Source organism: Epinephelus fuscoguttatus, linkage group LG6, assembly GCF_011397635.1.
Source record: "Epinephelus fuscoguttatus linkage group LG6, E.fuscoguttatus.final_Chr_v1".
NCBI lineage: Eukaryota > Metazoa > Chordata > Actinopteri > Perciformes > Serranidae > Epinephelus > Epinephelus fuscoguttatus.
The window spans coordinates 41,662,423-41,686,118 of record NC_064757.1 but is presented as its reverse complement, the minus strand read 5'-3'; the positions used below and the strand labels follow the sequence as shown (position 1 = coordinate 41,686,118).

The following is a 23,696-nucleotide window of genomic DNA, read 5'->3' as shown; positions in this document are numbered from 1 at the left end:
CCCACAGAAGAGGAATGCCTCTGTTGCAAGGAATGGGACCGGTTGCAGCCTTATTTTCAAGGTCTGGATGTGACCGAGGACGAGACACCTCCACCTGGAGTAGTATCCAGCTGGGCTTTATCTAGAGCTGGTGAGATATATTTCGGCCGCGCTTTGGAAAGCAGAGCTAAATGGTAAACAAACATGGCAGCACACCGGTAAGGTAAGACAACATGTTTACATGTCGTTTTCTATATGTTCTCTGACATTTATCCTAACGATATGAGGCGGTCTTTGTGGAAAAAAAGCTTGTTTAGTGGACTAACTTTGCACTTGAAGGTTGCCCGTTCACTTACGTTTTAACAGGTCTGACGCTACTATGCGCCCTGGCTGTATCTAGGCTAACGGCTAACATGCTAACTATTATTTTTATGTCACTAGTCACTTGAAACAAATTTAGGACGATAGGAGACAGGTTGAAATGAACCGAAATTTTCCTTTAAGGCAGTGAAAGTCCGAGTAGGGTAGGCAGGGGGGGTGGTTGTTGGGTCCAACAAAGACCGACAGTGGTGTTTGCATCTACGTAAGATTATGGAGCCAAATCCTGTTCTTTTTTCCTAAACCCAACCACATGCTTGTGTTTGCAAAGTGCATCACCTGTGGTTGTTGTTGAAGGAAAATGAAAAGGTCATTCGCAGCGTTGTACCAGTGTAGTGTGTTTATTTTGAAAGAGGATATATGTGAACAGTAAATTTGCATTTAGGAAGTGTCCCAGAACGTCAACAACCAACATATCCAGGGTACCTTTGACGTCATATCTGGACGTGGAAAGTCCATGACCAAACGTAGGTATGTGATGAGGTCGAACTGAGAATTGTCGTTGGCCATACTGCCGGTGTGAAAGGATGACAGGCTTGACGACAGTAAGCAAGGAAGGCGGACTTCCTGAAGGATCAGTTATAGTACCTTTTTCCATTTCGCCACCATAAGCAGTGAGAAGTATGTGCTCATTAGTCTGTATTGTTTACAATGCTATTGGCACACGTGATATTGTAATTAGAGGCCGTACGAAGTGGTGGATTCAAGTTGGCATCAGCGCTATGGGCTGTTTTGCGCCAAATTGAAAAGGAGAGGAAGCCACGCCCATTCAGCTCAAGGTGTCACTACTGTAGTATCAGTATTAGGACTGGGGGTGGATATTTCTTGGAATCTGCCAAAAACTCTCCGGTGTTCTCAGTAGCCGTTTCCACCTCTGCATATCCTCTCTACAAATCTCTTCAATGCAACCATTCAAACAAATACAAAGAAGGAACTGTTTTGTTTGTCGCATGTGTGAAAATTGCACCTCAGACATCGCCGTCGTTTTTTAATCTGTCATCATTTGTCTAATGTTTCACTGCTCTCCAGATGTGACAGGAAATATGCAAAAGGGAATCTGGGTTCCTGACTTAGCTCCTGTACCTTCAGCTATGTGGTCAAAGAGGGACAATTGTGGCTCGCTGCCCCTGCCGGCTCAGCTGTCAATCACACGCCAGCCCGCCCACTGGAGAAGCGAGTGGCATTGTTCTCACTTGACCAAACCGAGCGAACAGAGGTACAAAACGTGACTTGATCTGAACGCAGCCAGTTTCTCTTTGTCTCTCTCTGTCTCCCTCTTTCTTCCTCTCTTCTGTCCTTCTCTCTCTCTGTCTCTTCTCTTTGTAGTTAGAGCACCAGAAGCTGTGGAGAGAAGAGTCCAAGCCAGCCAACAAAGCTATTGAAGCATTACTCCCCTCTCCTCCCCTCCCTCCCTCCCCTCCCTCCCTCTCTCTCTCCCTCTGTTCAGGCCTTGCTGTGTTTTTGGCAGTTACTACTGACCATCATGAACGTCATTGCCAATTTTTGTGAAAACTGGCACATATGGCAGCTGAAGTGCCATATGCCATACAGAATATTTTTTGGCCGTTTCCCCCATTTGTATAATCGCTGGATCCGGTATAAAAGTGGCTCATTATTAATTCATTCCTTCCCAGTTTTTTTTTTTCCTTTTCAGTTCCCCTCTGTGTTTTTTCTCCTTTTTTTCTCAATTTCCTTCATTTTTTTCCCAGATCCATTTGATGTCTGCGAGGACAGGGACGACAAGTTAATTTAACGTGCAGTGTGGGGATTAAAGCGTTTGGTTAATTCAAAGCTAAACGTGGGGATTACTGCCAGTGCGGAAGTCCATCTTCATGCATTAATGTTGTTTGTATTCTGCTCCTCTATAGCACAAATTAGGTTTTAAATGCTTTACATCACAACTAAATTGGTTTATTGTAACAACAAGCACAACTCGTGTGACATTTGATGGCTAGGAAGAAAGCTTTTTTTATAGTAGTAATTCACCTTGAGTTGAGCCAACATGCCAAATGTTTCACGAGAAGACCAAAACCAGTCGTGACAGTCCGTCTCCCAATACTTAGTGATATCTCTACCCTATGTTAATCATTAAAAAGAACTCACAAATATACAGTTTCAGTTTTTGAAAACGCTTACAACAGCTGGTGACTGTAATGAGCAGAAATTATTTTCAGCTGTGAATTCATACCAGGGATGGGACGCTTAAAGATTTTATCGTGGATCGCCATTAAAAAATAAATAAATAAAGTTTATCATGATGAATTTACATTTTTGGGATAATTGTAAATACTGTGTCCAGTAGCACCCAAAGGAACTGGTGGGCAACCAACAATGAAAGCTCTTAAAAGTCAAGTGTGTCAGATTCAGAAGGACATATTGGCTTTGTTTTCTTTCATAATCACCTGGAAATAAGAATTATGTTTTGTTACCTTAGAATGGACCATTTATATCTACAAAGGGTGTGGGTCCTCATCCAAGGAGACTGCTATGTTGCACCGGCATGTTTCTACAGTAGCCCAGAACAGACAAACCAAACACTGACTGAAGATAGGGCCATTTGTGTTATCACAATTTTGCATCGGCCACCATAGTTACCAGACCCCGCAACAAGAGGGGCAGTGTCTCTACTGGTTTGAATCACCAGGGGTCTCATTTATAAACATTGCACACGCAGAAATGAGGCCTGAAAGAGGCGCATGGCACTTCTCACGCAAAATTTGTGATCTATAAAGACAGACTTGATGGGAGAAACTTTGACTCATGCTTACATCATTTTGGGGTAGTGAAATTGGCGATGCAGATTGTGAGGTGGAAGTCTGACTGTAGAGATTGTTGGATATCTTTTATCGCACGCCATTTTGTATGGATCCTACGGAAGTGTATTGCATTCACTTGACAAATAAAAAAAGCCCTGTTTTTCTGAGTAATTTTTTCTGTTTTTCGGAGTAATTTATTTATTTTTCTGTTTTTTGGTGTAATTTTTTCTGTGTTTCTGAGTAATTTTTACCATTTTTCGTGGCAATTTTTTCTGTTTTTTCGGGGTATTTTTTTCTGTTTTTCGTGGCAATTTTTTTCTGTTTTTCGGGGTAATTTTTTTTTGGATCAATAAGGGTAAGGCATGTAATTAATTACACACAGGGTATGATAATCTAGCTATGTTTTTGACTGCATCCTTCTAGTATAGGCTTATCGCTCAGTGTAACAGGTTGTAAAATCATGCCCATACACGTTTGTCAGCTAACGTTGTTACAACCTGTTACTAACCTAACCCGTTACATTGAGCGATAGGCCTACATTAGAAGAATGCAGTCGAAAACATAGCTAGATTATCATACCCTGTGTGTAACTAATTACGTGCCTTACCCTTACTGATCGCGTAGTTGTCTAGGAGCAGGAGCACAGATGCAAAATACATCCATGAGCAGGAGTCACCATGGATGCAGGGGTCACTTGCAGGTGCCAGGTGGGAGCTTCTCATGAGATAAGAGATCTCGTCTCCTCGTTCAGGAAAAAAAATTAACACAAAAAACAGAAAAGTAAATAAATTACTCAGAAAAACAGGCCTTTTTTTATTTGTCAAGTGAATGCAATACGCTTCCGTAGGATCCTATGTGTTGTTTCATTAATGAGACCCCTGGATCGGTTGTTTTGGAGAAGAAGAGACCTCTGCAGATAATTCAGCTCCCAGTAAAAAACCCCTGAATGTCTAGCTCTTAAGTTATCAGGGAAAAAAGGTGAGCACACATTAGCAGGTGCTGGGCTAGTGGCCCGTCTCTGACATGCCAAATAGCATTGGAGAAACACTGATTTGTGATGTGAAACTGCTTTATTCAGTGTTTTCACTGGTTTTAATCATCTGTTCAGTTTGTTTTTGAGAGAAAGGGCCTTTGCAGATAATTCGGCTCCCACTAAAAACCTCCTCCACAATGAGCACTTAAGGAATTTCAACCAGCAGAAGTTTAACTCATTGCAAATCCTCATTCTGTGATGCCACTAAATCCCCCGAAATCTTTCACTAAAAAGGTTGTTCATTAAAAAAAGATATGTGATGCAATAAAAATATTTGTTTCTTAATAGAATGTGAGGTAAAGCAGTTTCAGTATGTTTTAGTGCCATTTTAAGAGTTTTAAATATATATTTATTATCTTTGGGATAATGTCATGACTCCAAATGATATTAGTACAGAAAATTGTGACGTGAAATTTTCATATCCTCCCAACTGATACACACTTGATGCTCTTGTAGCAGGATGTTATACTGTATGTAGGGTTGTACATGTCACTCGGTGCAACAGTGTGGCTCACTGAATTGTTTCTAGTAGTTTTTGGAAAAGAGTGGAGCTCTATGGCAGACAAGAAGAGCGTATATCAAGCTTTTGCTTTTCTCTTTAGATTTGTTAGAAAAAAAGAAAAATACAGTTTTCGTTAATACTTTAAAATTCACCTTTGTCAGACTCTTGCATTTTAATTTGTGTTTGTGTTCTCCCCCTGTCACTCAAACAATGTGGGCAGTTCATTAGCATAATATTATTTTCTTCATGAAAACTGGAATTCCTGTTTTCATAACCGCCCAGCTCTTTTTGTTTATCCCACACGAGCCAAAAACACAAAAAAACCACATCACTTCCTGTGTGACAGAGGAGGATTTAAACAGAAAAATTCAAGCGCTACCCTGAACTGGCTGAAGGTTGAGTCACTGTTGTGTTATATCAGAGAGTGAGTCGCAGGTTTGACATTTATTTTTATAAACTTTATGAAATGAGCCAAAAAGCTCTCGGACACGGAGAGGCCTCTCACCGCTGCCTGTTCTCCCCCAACAGCTTTCACATTCCTCTTCCACTGTTGCAGGAATTGTCTCCTCATGCTCGTGTCTCTCTGTCTTTCTTTGACGCACACACACACACACACACACACACTCACACACACACACACAAAACATCCCACACTTCCTCCTTGCCTCTCCCTCTCTCTTCCCTCTCCTCTTCTGCCCTCCATTGGAAAGAGACTGGAAGGTCTACGCTGACTCCCACAGTCAGACAGTCCTGTCTCAGAGATGCTGCTCGTCCGTCATCGTGTCACTGAGAGATCTTATTTTCTTCTCTTCTCTTCTTCTTCTTCTCTTTTCTTCCTCTCTTCATCGCATCTGGACTGTGTTTACAGCAGCTCCACTCTGAGCCAGGATCCTCTTGTGGATTCATCTGAACAATGATGATGTCACTCATAGATGATCAGGAGATGAAGGCGCTGGGTCCAAATTCACTCCCTTGATCGCTCTTCACATGACAAACAGTAGTTTGCAGTGAATTCCCAAACTCTGGTTCATGACCTGTTTAATTACAGTGACCATTCATCATTGGTGGGAGCTGTGAGCAGGCCAACCAGAGTCATCTTTCCTCTTTCTGCTGTCATTTGAATCATTTTTTGAGGCAATAAGACGTTAAACTTTACGATTTTTAAAGGATTTCACAAGACTTAAGGAAAGTCTGACACAGTTTTGTGTCGCTAATTAAATATTTCTCATTTCGTGAACCATCTTGCAACCTCTCAAATTCATCTTCTGGCCTTTGAGGTTTGGAAACACAGGTTTGCAGAATTAAACTGAGATTTTGCACACTTCAGCTGTCATAAAGTGCAAACAGTTTTGATTCTAACTGCTAAGATCATCCCAAGATAAGACAAAAGACAATCACCAAACATGTTACACAAAGCTGAAAATTAAAATCTTACAAATGTGATTTTTATCAGTATAAACTAAACCAAAAATTACATATCCAAATCTAAAAAGCTGAATGCAAAAACAAATCACTGGCTTTAATAACTTGTTACATAAACGCTGACCCAACTTGTAAACCTGTCTGGTTTTTGACAACTTAATATCTAACTACAGGCACTGGTGTAAAATAAGAGCTTTGTGCTTCAGTATTCACTTGAGGCATGAACACTGTGGCGCTGCAGCCATGCTGAGCATCAACCACAGTTATCTGTGCACACAAGTATTACAGAGCATGTCCACTGATGATACTCTGAGCTGAGCGGTGCAGGCAGCAGCCTCACACGTGGTTGTTTCATTTATCAAAGGCAAGAAGAAGAGTGCATGCTGTGGACACTACATTCTTCTCTTTGTAAGAACTCATGAGAGCACTTTAGCACATATATTTGAATACTAAACTAATACTATTAAAATAAAACAGAGAAACATAAATACAACACACTGGTGTTGGTGCTGATTTCCTTTGCAAGCAGACAGTGATGATTATAAAATATATATAAAAGGTTCAACACAACAAAAATTGAAAAAAGGTAGTGAATGTAGACGGATTATTTTCTTGCAAGATAAAACCCTTTATATTTTTTGTATCTCCCAAATTTGCGACAGATTATCACAGGTACACAGACCATCAGTCTATAACCAGTCCTAGTTACCCGGTTAAAATGTAATAAGTAATATAACTATTTTCATGACTTCATCAAAGTAATACAATTCATTAAATTTGATTACTTTTTGCTTACTTTTCTAAGAAATGATTTTTATTTTTTTGGGCATTTTTTGCCTTTAATGGACAGGACAGTTAAGTGTGAAAGGGGGAGAGAGAGAGGGGATGACATGCAGCAAAGGGCCACAGACTGGACTTGAACCTGGGCCGCTGCAGCGACAGCCTTGTACATGGGGCGCCTGCTCTACCACTAAGCCACCGACGCCCCAGAGAAATGTTTTACACTGAGCAATAAAGCTGAAAAACGTTCAGAAATGTGCCGACAGAAGACTCTTCCTGCACGGTGAAAAGATGCAAAGCAACAGAATGAATGTTATATTTTACATATTTAATCTTTCAACCAAAAACAGTATTTTCAGATGTAACCCCCTTTTGTAATAATCACCAACATTTTGATTAGTAAATGTAGTTTAATTACTTTTTCTTTTTTTTTTTTACACATTATGACACAAAAACTTGAATGAACTTCAATTATAATCAGAAAAAAATAACACCTCATTTATACTCCACACCATACCGCACACCCTCCAACTCCACTTCATAGAGGTTAAACCAGGGGCGTCAAGTCATATAGTGGGCCTGATTGGACTCTTTGGCAGGCCAGTGTCAAACAACAAAGAATAGATTTCTTACCAGAGCATTACTCTGGTAGGGGTTAAAGTCACACAGTAGAATATGACTTGAGTTTATGTCCTAAAGCGTCTGACGTGCACTGGACTTAATTATCAAATGCTACGTTTCTGTGTGTGGTTGGTTACAGTGACATATTGTACATGCACAACCTCCTCCATTTTGCATAGCCTTGAGTCAGTGTACCATGCATCTCTTTGTTTTATCACAAATGCAAAGTCCCTTACTCATCACTGCTTCCTGTAGGATTTAGTGGATTGGATGTCAGTGGACTTCCAGCATACCTCTGCACCCTGCTGTGTGTCAGCTCTGGTAGTTACCAGCAACACTACTTCAAGTGGTTGCTTTTTAATGTGCCTGGGTTTTAACAGATGTGGGGAAAACTGCATTCTCCTACTCTGCACCTTGGACAGGGAACAATCTTCAAAAAGATCCAAAATTTGAAACACTTATATCCACTGATGAATTTAAGGGCATCATAAAGAATGTGGTGACAGAGACATGTGCTTGTTTTTCTTGAGAGGCCACTGTGTTTGAATAGTTGCTGTTTTATTGTGTTTTCTTTTGTATTATATGTTGTATTTGCTGCATTTTAAATGTGATCTGATTGGCTGCTACCTCAGCCAGGTCTTTTCAATCTCAGCGGGACTTCCTGGTTAAATAAAGGCTAAATAAATAAATAAATAAGTAATTTTGTGTACTCAAGTATTGAAAGAAAAAGTACACTAAATGATGTTACTGAAAAAGAGAATTAAGAAATGTGTTTCTTTGTAAGATGTACACCACCATAAAAATGGAGCGTACGGTACACTTGAATAAAAACAAGTCTTTGTCACAATTTAAAGGATTTAAAGAACAAAATACAGTTTTTCCTTCACTGTCATTCCTTCATTCATCCATCATCCCTTCCTCACTTCCTTCCCTAATTTGTAGTAAGTAATTAAAATGCTTAGATGAAATGTTTTGGAGTAAAAGTACATTTTATTTAGGAAATGTAATGGCGTAAAAATGAAATATAAAACTGATTTTAAGAGCAAAAAATACCTAAGTACTGTAACAAAGTATTCTTACTTCGTTACAGGGTAAATAACAAAACATAGATGTGTAATGAGTGGTCTGTCATTACAGGACTGTCCCCAGCTGAAGACAATATCCTGATGCTTTACCTGCAGCTGTGAGGACCTACAGACTTCTACAGACTCACCCGGGGGTCAAAGTGTGAAACAAGTACTTAGGCTGTTTAATAAAGGAACAAAGTGTCCCAACTTCCTTTTATTTTATTTATGTGTGTGTGTCGGACCATTAAAAAAAACATATTCGGCTCCACGTATCAAAGTGGAGGGAGATTTATTAAACAGCTTTGTTGGAAACAATAACTGTCAACATGTCCGCAGCTGAGGACTTTGACATCTGGGTGAATCACTGTGTTTTTCCTGTGATGTGTTTACCCATCATAGATCAGTGCATTAGTCTCCTGAGCTGCTTTTTTCCTTTTCCGAAGCACAAAACATGCCTAATATTTGATGAGACGCGGTGACAGGAAGACAGTACGTCCGGGACGCGGCGCTGCCAGTGTCTGTCTGCTGAAATCCATTTGCAAAAGCTTCTGTTGTCATTCTCCTATTATATTAAATGAATGGGAAGGATGGGGGGGGGGAGTGAGTTATCATTACCACAGAATTTTGCATGACGAGGAGAAGATTAAAGACAAAGTTTAGTTCAGAAGTTGCTCAGCTTTTTGTGAGGAAATATTCACAACCGCCTGTTGATCCATGATAAAAATATGATCCTGTCAGAAACTCTCTGTATAATTGATGGCGGGGCATTTTTAATCACAAGATTGTTCCCACAAGATGTTGCATGATGACGATGAATTAGTGATGGCGTGGGCATCAACCTGCTTTCCTCATACACTATTTACCCAACAGGTAATTTGACCTGATAGGAACTTCAGTTGGACGGTTGACGCAGGAAAAGGTCAGCAACTGTTCATAATGTCAGTGCTCATTTTGGAAGTTTTGTGCTAACTGCAGGACGATGGGCGTCTTCTTTCCATTGTTCCTGTTGGCTCTGCACACAGTCGGTCATCTTCAGCTGACACAGAGGTAGCTGTAACACTTAGTCAGAGCAGACGGTGGATGATTTAAGAGTTGTTGTTTCTGTAATTTACTAAAAACACCTTGTATAGCTTTGTCGATCTTATCCAAAGTTGTCCCCATTTTTGTGGCCATTGTCCTGTCATTATTTTTGCGCTCTGCCACAGCAAGATGACGTCCACATTCTTAATACAAAGCTTTGATTGGATTGGGATTTTTGTAGCTGGGGGAACAGACTTCATGAAGAGCACCAGACCTGTTTGAATCATGGAAGAGGGTTAGCATTAGCCTTTCACGTCAGCATGTTACATGGCTGGGGGAAACGCAACTGGACAATAACACAAGTCAAGGGTACGAAAAGTCGGAGTAGGGTGGGTGGAAGGGGTGATGGATGGGTCCAACAATCATAGACTTTCACCCAGGAGTCCGGTGTTTGCTTCCTTTATGAATGTAACGCCAAACCCTGTTATTTATTCCTCAACCTAACCCTTGGCTAAATGAAAACACATACATTTGTCGTGTAAAGTCACCAGGACGATCCAGGGTTCTACTTCCGCACTGTGCAGCCCATAGAGCAGACACACGAGAGACTTCCATCGGCCATGTCAGCTAACTGCTGGTTTAGTGCTCCGTTATACTGCATGGGGATAAAATGCAACCTACCTTTATAAGTGATAACGCTCTTTTTTGCACTATTGTGGTTTCATTTACTATTGCTCTTAATTAACTTGTGATTAATGTAGACTGTCAAGCACTTTACTGATGCATGCCACCACTTGGACTGTTGTTATAACAACGATGGAAATAAGTCCTGGACTTTTTCGTTCCATCCCTGACAAATGCAGACATATATTTTAATTGTTTTAAATTCTATGTATTGCTTGTGTCAGTAAATCTAGAGCAGGGGTCTGCAACCTTTGCCATTAAAAGAGCCATTTTTGACCAAAAATAATTTGAAAAAATCTGTGTGGAGCCGCAAAACATGTTTGAGCCTTATAATCAAGGTAAGCAGCCTATTAAGTCTAAATTAGCATATACTTATAGTCTAAATAAGCATTTGTTAATATGTTTTACCACAAGGTGGACACTGTGCAGGGCACTGTTAATAATTATCTGGTACTTAAATTTTGCAGAGCTGGCAGTGAGAGCAAACAAATCTGTCCACGCACTACCACAGTCCCTATTTTGTTCAATTTACTTTTTTGGATTTGGCATCCATAGCTAACCAGCCACTGCTATCGAGGTTCAGCAACATTTGGATTCAAAGAATGAATTTCCATAGAATTCTTTTCTCAAAGGCTCAAGGAGCCACTGGACAGGAGCTAAAGAGCCACATGTGGCTCCGGAGCCACAGGTTGCCTACCCCTGGTCTAGACTTATCAGACCAAATGGATTAAATCCCGATAGTCAAACAAATCATTTTGCGTGGGTTGTGACACTCAAAAAAAAATGTATCCCCTGATTTACAGGCGTCGTTTTAACAATTTAAGTCTATGGGAAAAAGGGCATCACGTGACGGTGTCATTACACTGTTCAGACACTGGCTCCAAAGGCTGGTGCACTTCCTGGGGGCCTGTGTCACACTAATACACTAATATGCTAAATGTTAACATGGTATTTTTACTAAATATAGCTCACTAAAACGGTAAACGCTAAGCACTAAACACCCTCTTATTAACATCCAGTCATTCTTAACATTTTAACATTCAAATGGTTGCAAGCTACCATTAGCATCTAGCAAAGGTTAATAAAGACACAGGACATGCTAAATGTACAACAGTAAATGTCCTTTGAGACGCTACGCAGTTGAAGCTAGGTTGAACTTTTGCAAGCTCTCTTTGCCCCATGCAGTGAAATGCTGTCATAGCCACTGAAAATAATGGGTTCCAGAGCGCAGTGGTGCCGTTGTCACGTTGGTTGCAGCGATACACTGGTTTTACAGTATACCGTGATGTAAAAGTTGATGGTTATTACATCGTCTACAATATCGAAAAGAAAAATTCACCTGGACACAGAATCAAACCTTTATTTTCCAAGGAGGGGCTTTTTACACATACCTACATTAACAAAATGGTTTTGAGTTTCAATTATAGCAGTAAAATGTTTGTTCAACCAAAAATAACCCTTCTGTTTTCAGTCCTTTAAGGGTCATTCTGACCGATGATAAATCTGTAATACTGTGATACCGTGAAACCACAATGTTTTCCTAGATGGTTATCATACCGTGAAAATCTGTTGCAGCCCTATTCTGACAGAGCCATAAGTCTGACAGTATAGAGCTGAGCCTGAAACACTGAGCCTGACATGCCCTGAAACGGCCACTGTAACAACAATAAATCCTTTGATTTAAATTACTGTCAATAACTTTGTAATTAGAAGGTTTAATTTTCTCAGTATCTGCGTCACTTTCCATATTCTCAATCTCTGTATTTATTAATCCCGGTCATCACACTGATGTGATCGCGCACTTCTTTTGTTTCATACCTGAAAACTCTCTGAGCAGCTCTCACTCCCTCTCTGCTGCTGCTTCCTGTCTTTATCTGCACAAATTAAATTCCTCAGTGATGAAGTACAAGTGGTGACTTCATAGTCTGTGCCTGGAATCTGCTGGACGGAGGGGAGAAACAATACAGCTGTCAAGTGATCCAGATGACACACACACACACACACACACACACACACACACCGCTCCCTCAACTGTGACTTTCTGTCTTACGCACAACACGAACCCTCCCTGCAACATCACACACTCCCTCTCTGTCTGTGGCGTACACACACACACACACACACACACACACCTATCCTTTCATGTCCTTACATTTATAGCATGCGAGGTATTTTATTGTTGAAACTGCACAGTTCATATTTTCTTCTCTTGTTTCTCAAGATTTCAGTGCAGAAACTAAACTCTGATCCAAAATCTAAAAAGATCAGAGCATCACAATTATTATCATTATTAGAATTTAACATAAATATGTGACACAGTAGAGCCATGATCAGGAGGGATACATGAAATCTGATTTTACTGTAATTTAAATAATTCCTTAAAATTTCTCTGAGTCAAAAATGTATTTCTGCTTCTCACATTTTTGTGTTTCATGTCGCATAAGTATTTATTTCTGGAAAAACTGGGCTTCTAAAATTCTAAAATCCAGGAAGTAATCAAGAAAATGATCTGAAATGAGTAAACTCAAAACAAAATTTTTGCATCAGTGTCATAATTTTAGCAGTTTTCATATTCAACCAGGGCTCAGGAGCCAGTGTTCCTTTCATTTCACCGTCTTATACCTCCCTTGATTTTGCGTGTACGTGGGCACACAGGCACATTTTCCAACAATGAAAATGATTTCAGCAAACTAGATGAAAATCTCAAACAAGCGAGAGTGTACGATATTTCACAAACACACAGTGCGAGGCCAGAAACGCGCAGCTCTCAGCAAAGCAAGCTGTGACGAGTGTATCTTATCGCTCATGGGTTTGTACTGTGAGTGCTTCCGTGTGAATTTATTTCTTCTCCAAAAATATCTGGTGCTCTGCTGATCACTCAGTCCAGGACAGGATGCTTCGGCTCATCTGCACTCCACCTCGAATTTCGCTGCGATCTCCAAGCATTTGGAAAATGTCTTGTTTCTTTTGTTAGCACACAGTATGAGAGGGGAAGAAGTTCAAAGAAATGGACAGAGAAAATTCAGCAGAGTCTCAAAACTATTGCTGAATCTGAACCCAAATATAATACACACAATAATTAAAATATTGTATCTTTTGGGATTTAAAGCATTTGGTTGTGAAATAATTTAACATTTGAGTATCATCACTTGGTGTCAGTGTTCACCTTTCAGCAGAGGGAAGTGAGGAGGGATTGATTTGTTTGATGCCCTGTGAGCATCCCAGCTGCTCTCGCCTCATGTTTCCTGCTTCTCAAGACTTGTAGTTCAGCGCCAGGATCATCTGCTGCTGCTAAGTGACCACGATCAAGTGATGGTAGAAGAAACACATCAGCTGTTTCATTTGAAAGGCAGCAGTTTGGCTCACAACTCTTCCCTTTCTTTCATTTCTCCCCCGCTGAGGCGCCCTGAAGCAGGTCGCTGTCTGTTTTAATGTAGCTGCTGCCGTGACCTTTGACCTCCCTGGCCCTGGTCATGAATTACATCACGTTATGTATCAAATTAAGAGGTATCGTTTGAATAAAATAAAATAGACGTCCTTTATTGTCATTGCACCAGTACAATGACATTTAAAAGCTACAACTGCACAGTGCAAGTTTAAAGGAACAACAGTGACAACCCAGAAAAACACCTTCATCACATCACCAAGAAATAAGAATAAATAAATGATAATTAACAATAAGAGGCAGATGTTGTTATTGCACTTAATGTGTGTAATGTCATCCACAGTAGAAATGAAAATTAGGGCAGTTTAGAGTTGTGATGTTCCAGGGAAACTGCTTTTACTGAATCCTGTGCCGCCTGGAAACTGGATTTCTCCACCAAAGACACAACAAAAGTCAAAACTCATCTTGCTCTGCCTGTTGCCATTTTAAAACAATAAACAATTAAACAACTAAAGTGTCTTTTGTGCCTCCAAACTGCAAAACTTGTCCGAAATAGTCGCGAAACAGTGCTTGCATCACAGATTGTTTTTCAGCTGAGCAAAACACACTTGACACAATAAGTTCAACATGTTGACGAGTGGTGGTTAGACGAATATAATAACTGGAAAATATGATTTGGAAGTGATTTATCATGTGCTTTGGTTTGCCTGGCAGAACAGAATTTTACTTTTATGAAATGATCAGCTCAATCTGCACTAAAGTGGGAACGTGAACACAACATTAATGCTTATACTTTTTTAAACTGGGGACAGGATACAGATGGTGTAACTGAGTATTAATGTTTTGTTGAAAAAGGCATTCACTGCACTTATTGTTTAATTAAAATCAAGCAACTCTTTTTCTGGCTGCTTGATTCAAAACACATTCAGTCAGTTATCACCTCTGTGAGGGAGCTATAGGGGCTCTTATTCTAGTGTAACATCATCAAATATTTTCTTTAAACTCTTCTTAAAATCATGTCTGAATTTCATGCATTGAAGTTAAATATGAAAAGCTTAAAATACATTTAACTGTGTAAGGTATTACAGTGAGAATTATGTGCAGAAATGCCTCCTTGCTAGGCCAAAAGAAGTTGGAAAAAAATCCCTCCCAACATCAGCACTGGGCTGCACCTGACCCTCAGCTCTCCCCTCCATCAAAATGCCAGCCTTCACTCAATGCAAATTATACACTGGCGCCCCCTAAATGAGCCTCAACACAGTACAGACAGCAGCAGCAGCAGCAGCAGCGGCGGCGGCGACGGTCCGCGGTGAGAGTACCCGGGCTGCAGAGCCGCTGAGGCCGCGTGTAGAGCCTGCTGGCTCGGCGGGGAGGCGGCGGAGGGAGCGCACTGTGCTCCGGTGCTCCGGTGCTGCATGCTCGGGATGTCCGAGTCCAAAAAGTACTTCAGAGTGTGGCTGAAGCCAGAAAGGAAGTCTATTTAATTAGCATATATTTAAATACATCCGGAGTCTCACCCCCAATATTTATTATTTATTTATTTGGTTTTTTTTGGGGGGGGGGGGTTAAAATAAAGCTTAATAATAATAATGATAATGATATCAATAATAATAATAACTGTTTTAACTCTTTTTCAGCTGACATTACAGTTAAAATTTTGACTTTTTAATCAATATCCGCCTCCTTGAATGCCACTTTATTCTAATACAGCCACCAACTATTGTGATTAGAATTACAATAATAATGGGAGGGAGTTGGGGGGGGGGGTCTTTATCCCTCTGCTCGTCCATAAATCGCATCAAATGACAGTCGGCCAGTGAAGAGTTAAAGGGAGGAGACGGAGAGTGACACGCCTCATTGGGTAGATTATGTGCCGCAAACAAAAAGTGTGTGTCGGTGTGCCAGTCAGCCAGAGCATCGGGCCCCATCTGCACGCCTCTCTCTGTCTCTGTCTCTGTGTCCCTGTCTCCGTCCAGCTCTGTGCACCCCGCCCGCTCTCTGCCTGAGTCGGCGCGTCTCTGCAGCAGCAGCAGCAGCAGCAGCACTGTCACTTTCACCACACCGGGGGGGAAATGTACTGACACTACGGAGCAGACCGGGAGCGCATCACCATCTCCATCACCTCCATCACCGTCACCGCATCTCTCTTGCTTGTTTCACGGGGCTTTTTCATTCCCCGGGAGGTGCAAACGGAGGTTTTGATTCGCAGCATCGCAGCGCAGTTCGTTTGTGGATTATTGTTCCTGCACATCGACGGAAAGGTAGGTTTGTGACGTGCAAAAGCTGTGTGTGGTTTGGATAGTTCTTAGTGCGGGAGGAGAAGGGGACCGTGTCTGGGTTGGTTTGGCGCGGCACATGCAGCCACACGTCCTGCAGGCGCTGAAAGCGGCGCAGAAACAGAGAGGGAGAGAATGAACCCGCAGATGTTTCAGCGCCGCGGACAAAACCCGCAATTCAGTCACAGCGCTGATTTAGGACAGTTTTCAGCCTGGCACGGCTTTAGCAGATGGGTTAAACACCCCCCATCTCCGCTCGCCCCCTACCCCACCCGCAGCGGGTCTGAATAGGAGGGTGGCTGCTTTCCTCCAGTTTCAGGATGCGCAAACAGACAGCTTTATATCTCTTATTTCAGCCTCACTTAGATGCAGATTAGTGTCGAATATTTTATGTGGTCCTCCTCCTAATGAAGCTCTCTGTTCCTCTGAGCATAAAGAGGTTCTGTATGGCACCGGAAACAATTTCTCCAGGCTCGTAGCGCAGCGCTGAGACACTTTGGAAAGGCTCTCCATTTGCACCGTGCGCAAAATGTTCCACAGAGAAGCTTTCTGTTGCTCTTGAGCCTCTTAGGAAGATATGAACGATCCAAATGAGCCTGAGTAACAAAACTAACCCGGGTTATTTAACCAGATTCACTCTTATTTTAAATTCAACACATCAGAGAGAAAAATCAGAGACGCAAAACCAGAGAGGAGCCTCGCTCTTTCTGCGCGTGCAGTCACAAAACAGCCGATATCAGGGACAGACAGACAGCTCATGTTCCCACTGTAGTCATCGTTGTTATGAGTGTAGTTGTTAATATCTGCATATTTAAACTGGATCGTTTAGATGCGCAAATATCACGTTGCTTCCACATTTTGCGCAAAACTAACTTTTGGCCCATGTGTGGATTTGATTTAATTTTTCTAAATATTGCTGACTTCATTTTGCACCAGTGTGAAGTTTGAGTGGCTGGTGATGATTTATCACCTGCTATAAAGTGTCAATAGGAGAATTAAGCATCAAAATAAATCACGCTGTGACTGTAATGACACATAAAACTCGTGCTACAGGCCCAAAACGCAGCAGCAAAGATTTATGAATTATTACATGGTCATTTTCACTGCTAGAAATATTTTGTGCAGCTTTAATTTTCCCACACTGCAGATTGGAATATGATTATTTCAACAACGGGGAATTAATTTATAGGAAACAGGTTTTCTTTGCGATTACAGAAGCAGCTGGAAGCCATTTATTTATTTTCATTGTATTATTTTTGTGATGCTCGTGTGTCCACTGAGCCTCATGTGCGGCCGCACAGGCGCGTATCAGGTGCAGGGCTCCGCGCACACTTGGTGCTGTATTTAACGGCGGAGGGGAGGAGAAGCCGCAGCCGTGTGAACACACACTCAGAGGTTAGAAAAGGGAGAAAAGAAATAATTAACTGGTCGTGCTGCTTTAATTACAGTCTCAGAGGGGAAGGTGGTGGATTATGGTAATGAGGCGGCATACGCTGCCGCTTGTAGGAAGGAGAGAAAGGTTGGCTGACATGAAATCACTGACTTTGACAGTCCACTTGAAACCCATTGGACATGCTCTCTCCATTGGACATGCACGGAGCTCAGCAGCTCCCACTGAGACACAGACAGACACAGAGACAGAGACAGACAGAGAGAGACAGGGGGTTTTAATTCTTTATTTTTTCCCACAAGGAACAAAGATCCTGTAGTGATCCTATGATATCATTTTCGACAAATAAACACGTCACAGCAAAATTATGAAGCTCTAATGTTACAGGAATATTCCTATTACAGAATATACGGTAATAAAACGCACGGTAAGGTAACTGTAAATCGCTCCCGAGACTTCACAAGTCACTTTAGGAATATTATAGAAATATTATGGGATTTTATTTTCGTTTTGAATGCCGCCAATCACAACACTTAGAGCTGAGACAGCTGCAGCCTGCAGAGGCCTACTAATTCTGATATTAATAATAATGTTAATACCAATGCTAATACTTTAATGCATTTATTATATTATTATAATAATGGGCGCAGACTATATATTAAAATAATTTATAATGTTTTTAATATTTTTATCAAATATGTGGAAACATTCGAGACAATTATTATCATTATTATTGTTATTATTATTTTATTATTATAGCAAAAACAACAACACCAATAATATTATAAATAATAATATTCTGATTTGGAGGATTATTATTTTTATGTTTGCCCTGCTATGACTATTTTTATTATTCATGTTATATATTATGTGACAGCATCACTGGGAGAGCACATCATCATCATCATCAGGATGCTGAAGGTGATGCCGTCACGAATTTATTACGGGGTTTGAATTAATTAGAAATCAGGGCCAAAAAAAAAAAAAAAAAAAGCAGAGAAAGAAGCGGGCCCCCAAACGACGCCCTGACAGCTGGTTTAGCCAATCTGTCTAGGAAGAGATTTATTTCCTATCAGCAGGGACAGCGGAGGGAAAACACACCGAACATCCAGCTACAGCAGGTTTAGATTGAAATTTATGATTTATGTATTTATATTTATCTTCGCTTGAAAAAAAGAATTAAAAGGAAATGGGACGAAATTAATTATTTTAAATGCAGCAGACTTAATATTTTTGCTTTAAGCCGGCTGCTCTCAGTGCTTCTCTCCCAGCTGATCTCACATGACGTGTCTTCTCTCCGCAGTGTGAAATGGAGGAGTCCAGCTCTCAGAAGTTGGTGTGGGATGGGGACGCCAAAGCGGTCCAGCAGTGTCTGACGGACATCTTTACCAGCGTCTACACGACGTGTGACATCCCAGAAAACGCCATTTTCGGGCCTTGTGTGCTGAGCCACACGTCGCTGTACGACAGCATCGCCTTCATAGCTCTGAAGTCCACCGACAAACGCACAGCACCTTACATCTTCAGGGTGAGCAGGGAATTCATTATTATTTATTATCATTTTTAATTTAATGCAAGTCCCAGCATTTTGTCTGTTTTGTTTTTAATTAGCCCACTATATTTAATTTTCAAATACAAACTCTACTAGTAAGCATCTGAAGAGGCCTTTATATAAACCTCTTTTATTTATGCTTGTCCTGATGTGCAGCTCCAGCAAATATACATATACATATATATGTATATTTGCAGATTTAGGCCCTTGTCCTGTTCTTCATAGCACAGCTGGAGCAAGAAGCTGATATTTGAAAATATTCCGATGCATGTGCAGCAATACTATAAACCCATTTTCATAGATCTTTGCACTCTTATTTAAATTTTAAAAACTCCATTGACTCCACACGGCAACAAAATCCCACCTAAAAAGTCATTTAATTATTTTTGAGTCATAGAAATTTTTCTTTTTTATTATTTCTACAAGAAAGGAAGAATCTGCCAATGCATTTGAGATAATTTTGTTCTTGTGAAAACCTATTCATTTTTTAATAAATGCCTCATACTGTCAATAATTACAGTAAAATGTGTCATGCGGATTGTTTTAAGATGAAGAGACTTGTTTATTGAAATACATATTTGGTGTGAAGGGGCTGAGTGAGATTAGATGTTCTTACGTTAAGTGCTTTTATTTATTTTACTAAAAAAAAAAAAAAAAGATTTTAGGGCAGAGAATTAATTTGAGTTGCTGCACTGAGGTACTGACTCAATTTGTGTCTTTCAGGTGGACACCTCGGCGGCCAACAGCACCTCAGAGGGCTTGATGTGGCTGCGGCTGGTCCAGTCCGCCCGGGACAAAGAGGAGCAGAACCTGGAGGCCTACGTGAAGAATGGTCAGCTCCTGTACCGCTCGCTCCGCCGGATCGAGAAGGATGAGGAGCTGCTGGTGTGGTACGGCAAAGACCTCATCGACCTGCTGCTGCTCAGCTCCAGCAGAGCGCCCGCCAAGAGCAAAGGTGAGTCATCTGAAATCATATCCTCGCTTGACAGTGAACTGTGGCGTAGCTTATGTTGAGTCCCTGTTTCAACCACCAAAATAAATTACTAATAGTTCTCTAGGATCTTTATTTTACTTCGCAGTCACATACGTTTTTAGATCTGTACTTTTTGGAAATGCATTCTCTTGCACTGTTGTAGACGGTGCTTCAAGGACAAAGTTACATACTTTAGTGTCTTAATCCCAATTTGATTGATGAAATTTTACAAATCTAATAATTCTTGCCTTATTTTAAGAAACATCTGGCAATGGAGTTAATTTCCGTCTCTCTTCTTTACAGGTTCGTCCCACCACTCCTGTCCAGACTGCAACCAGCGGTTCCAGTTTGAGTTCCCATTCTTGGCCCATCTCCGGTTCCGTTGCACCAAAAGATTGCAGAACATCACAGGGGCCGACGAGGAGCCCAGCAAAGACAGCACCACCGAGCGACCAAACACCACCCCGACCAGGACCAGCCCAAAGCTGGGCCGCTCTGAGGGTTTCGGCAGCCCTCAGGACAGCAACAAACCCTCCACAGACTTTCATAACCTGGCCAGGGATCTAGAGAACAACCGGACCAGCCCGCCAAGTGACAAGGAGGCTGAGATCTGCAGCGAGAGCTCGGGAAAGAGGAAGTTCTCAGAAATAGAGGACAGGGAGTGCCGAGGGCCCAGCCTTCCACAGTCCAAGTCTAAAGACGAGCTTGCAACGTCTGCACAGAACTACAGAGGGGCGTACGGCTTGGAGGAGAACCACAGGTCCTTCTCCCCGCCGAGCTCTACAGAACTTGGTCAAGGCAAGCGCAGTGCCTTCACTGAAGTCAAGAAGTCTCCCCAGAACCTCAAACACCACAGCGGCAACAAGAACCTCCAGAGCTCCAACTCTGAAAACAAAGATGGTGGTCGTCCCAGCAGCAATCCACCCGAGAAGCACCTCAACATCAGGCAGGTGCTGTCAGAGACCCAGCCGCCCCAAACCTCACCCATGGGCAGCGCCTTCACCTCAGTTACCCAGCAAGGCGGCAGCGGTGGAGAAAGGAAGAGCGCCTTCAGCCAGCCGTCTCGCTCCTCCTTCTCCCAGATCTCGCCGCTGGTGATGCCGACCAAGCTGCTGGACTGCCACCCAGCGGTGGGCGACACCATCTCCTCCAACAGACTCTACCAGGCCGACCACCTTGCCGCCAAACTGCAAGGCGCGGAACTGGGCACCAACTGCCCTGTGCCGGGCGGCATGGCCAAGCAGAACCCTTTCGTCTACGCCACCACCTTCTGGCCCAAGAACTCAGGGGCCATCCAGCTTCAGATGCCCTCGGCGCTCACCCTCCTGCCACCCTCCTTCACCTCCCTCTGCCTGCCGGCGCAGAACTGGTGCGCCAAGTGTAACGCCTCCTTCCGCATGACCTCGGACTTGGTTTACCACATGCGATCCCACCACAAAAAGGAGTACTCCATGGAGCCTCTGGTCAAGCGGCGGCGTGAGGAGAAACTCAAGTGCCCCATTTGCAACGAGTCCTTCCGGGAGCGGCATCACCTGTCACGTCACATGACCTCCCATAACTGACTTTTAAAGACACAGGAGGAACTTTTTTCTAACGAGGAGGGACGGTGACCCTGCCTGGATTTAAGCAGTCCAACCGGAGATAGGCCACTTAAAAATACAAAAACACCCCTTGCACTTGTTTTCACTTTGGACTATGATCTTCTGATTCCTTTTCGGTCTGTTTACGTTTTCTCCCCTGTACAAAATGTCATGTTTTGGGTGTATGCAAAAGCGTTTTGACTTCAAAAATGGATCTATTTATGAAGCACTTAAAAGTTTGAGAATAAGGGAAGATTTAAATATGTGTAAATGTACAGTAAGTTGTATTTTATATCATATAAATGCAAATATAGAGAAGAAATACAAATGTAGTCACATGTCATGGTTTACAACGCAGCAAGTTTTTTTCATGTCGACGATGAATATGGATGGACACAAACTGGGGATATTATGTCAGACTATATTTCAGAGTGCATGTAATATTAAATAATATTGATTTAAGATGCAGTCTATACATTACGGTGTAAATAATTTGTTTTATTTGAAATACAAAGTGTAATATTTTGTGTCAGTGGGGAATAGTTTCAGTGTTTCTTCCTTTTGCGGAAATTTACTACTTGATAGTTTATCTAATCACGTTGAATGCATTGACAATAAAATAGCTTTATTTTCAACTGTGGCCTTCCTGGATTCTTTTTTTTTTTTTTTTTTAAAAACTGCATCTGAAATATGATTTCTTGATTATTGATACCACTGCTCCTCATTTTGCATTAACAAAACACTATCGGCATACATTTTTATTTATATTAAATGTGCATGAAGCTGGAATACCAGATTTTTTTCTATTAAATTTAGTTTTTAAAAAATGTTTAAAAAAAAAGAAGTGCCAATCTTAATCTTAATAAAATACAATAACCACATTTTACTTGCAGTCCAAATAAAAATAAATACAGTAATAATACAAAAGTGAATTGATGGTTAATGTGGTTAATATTTCCTAATATGTTAATTTCTATTGAAAATTAAATATTGAATGGAATATTGAAAATACAGGCATGAACACTGGATATCACCACTTCCCCCTCTTCTTCTTTTTTATATTCTTCTTCTTCTTATTATTATTAATATTATTATTATCATTGACATACGTCTCAATTACACGTCGACCACACTAATCCTTTCACGGTATTGGGGTTTTCCCCTGAGAGGTCGCTTCAGTTAAAGTGTTAGTAAAATTATAACACTCCCATACCTGCATATTAAAAAATAATTCATACAGTTTCATTTTAAAAATACAGAATATGGACCTATTTGGGAATAAGTGCTTCAAAATGAAGCAACAATTATTTCAAATTCGCTCAAATGATCAGTTTCTGTGGTGAAGCAGGAAAATATAAAAATGATAGTCGGCACATCAGTGTGTGCTTATGATACGCCATTTATGGTTTTCTTTACAGAATAAAACACATACTGCACATCTGAATTTTGGATTTATTAATAAGAGATACATTGGATTAATTTTCCTCAGTATAAAAATCACAGTCGCGACAAAATCGCAGACAAAAGGCTGAATGTACAGTCACACAACAGTCACGAGTTTGTTACAGAATCAGTTTATGAATATAGTTTTGTCTTTGCAGTTATTATAAATGCTCCTGTCACCTGTAGACAGCCTGACATATATAGAACTATCATAAATATAAATATCAATAATCCACCAGCCGGCTGTGACCTTCATTTGTAAAAGCTTTAAATGAACTCATGAGACAATCAGATATTTAAATTTTCTTCTCTATAAACACCACACACTGCTAAAAGTGTGATGATGTCTGGGGATCAATAATCACCATTTACTGCTGATAATATCACTCTATGATTTAAGATTAATCAATACCGCCGGGTGGAGAGCGAGTCAGTGCAGACGCCAAAAACCAAATGCGGAAAATAGTTCAACAGCGCCATCAAGTGGCCAGTGTGTGAACTACATGACAGAGGAGCTCAGTGTTTCTGAGGCGGAAGTGTTTCAGCAGCTGACTCTATTTCAATGGACCGTGACGCAGACAGACAGACTCTACTAGTGTTTACTGAAAAAGGCTTTAGTGTAAATATTATATTACAGAGGTGGGATCCAGTTACAAGTCAGTCTCAAGTCTTTGCACCCAAGTCCCATGTCCTAACCTTTGAGTTTCAAGTCCTAGACAAGCTGTAAAATGCTTGTACCCAAATGTAATACCATTTTCACAACAGAGTAATATTATATTTTAATACAAATTTTTAAATTTGTGCTTTTTTTTGCTAAGTTTGTTGGAAGTCTCTGAGAGTGGTTTGTCTCCATCT

The 23,696-nt window shown here is 41.1% G+C and overlaps 1 protein-coding gene across 1 annotated transcript; it reads left to right on the top strand.

Moving 5' to 3' along the window:
- The first annotated feature begins 15,513 nt into the window (after nt 1–15,513).
- On the top strand, nt 15,514–21,991 carry prdm8b (PR domain containing 8b). Its single transcript, XM_049578542.1, has 4 exons — nt 15,514–15,888; nt 18,597–18,821; nt 19,569–19,800; nt 20,122–21,991. The coding sequence occupies exons 2-4, from the start codon at nt 18,603–18,605 to the stop codon at nt 21,378–21,380; spliced, it is 1,710 nt and encodes a 569-aa protein (XP_049434499.1). The 5' UTR covers nt 15,514–15,888; nt 18,597–18,602; the 3' UTR covers nt 21,381–21,991.
- Nucleotides 21,992–23,696: the final 1,705 nt, after the last annotated feature.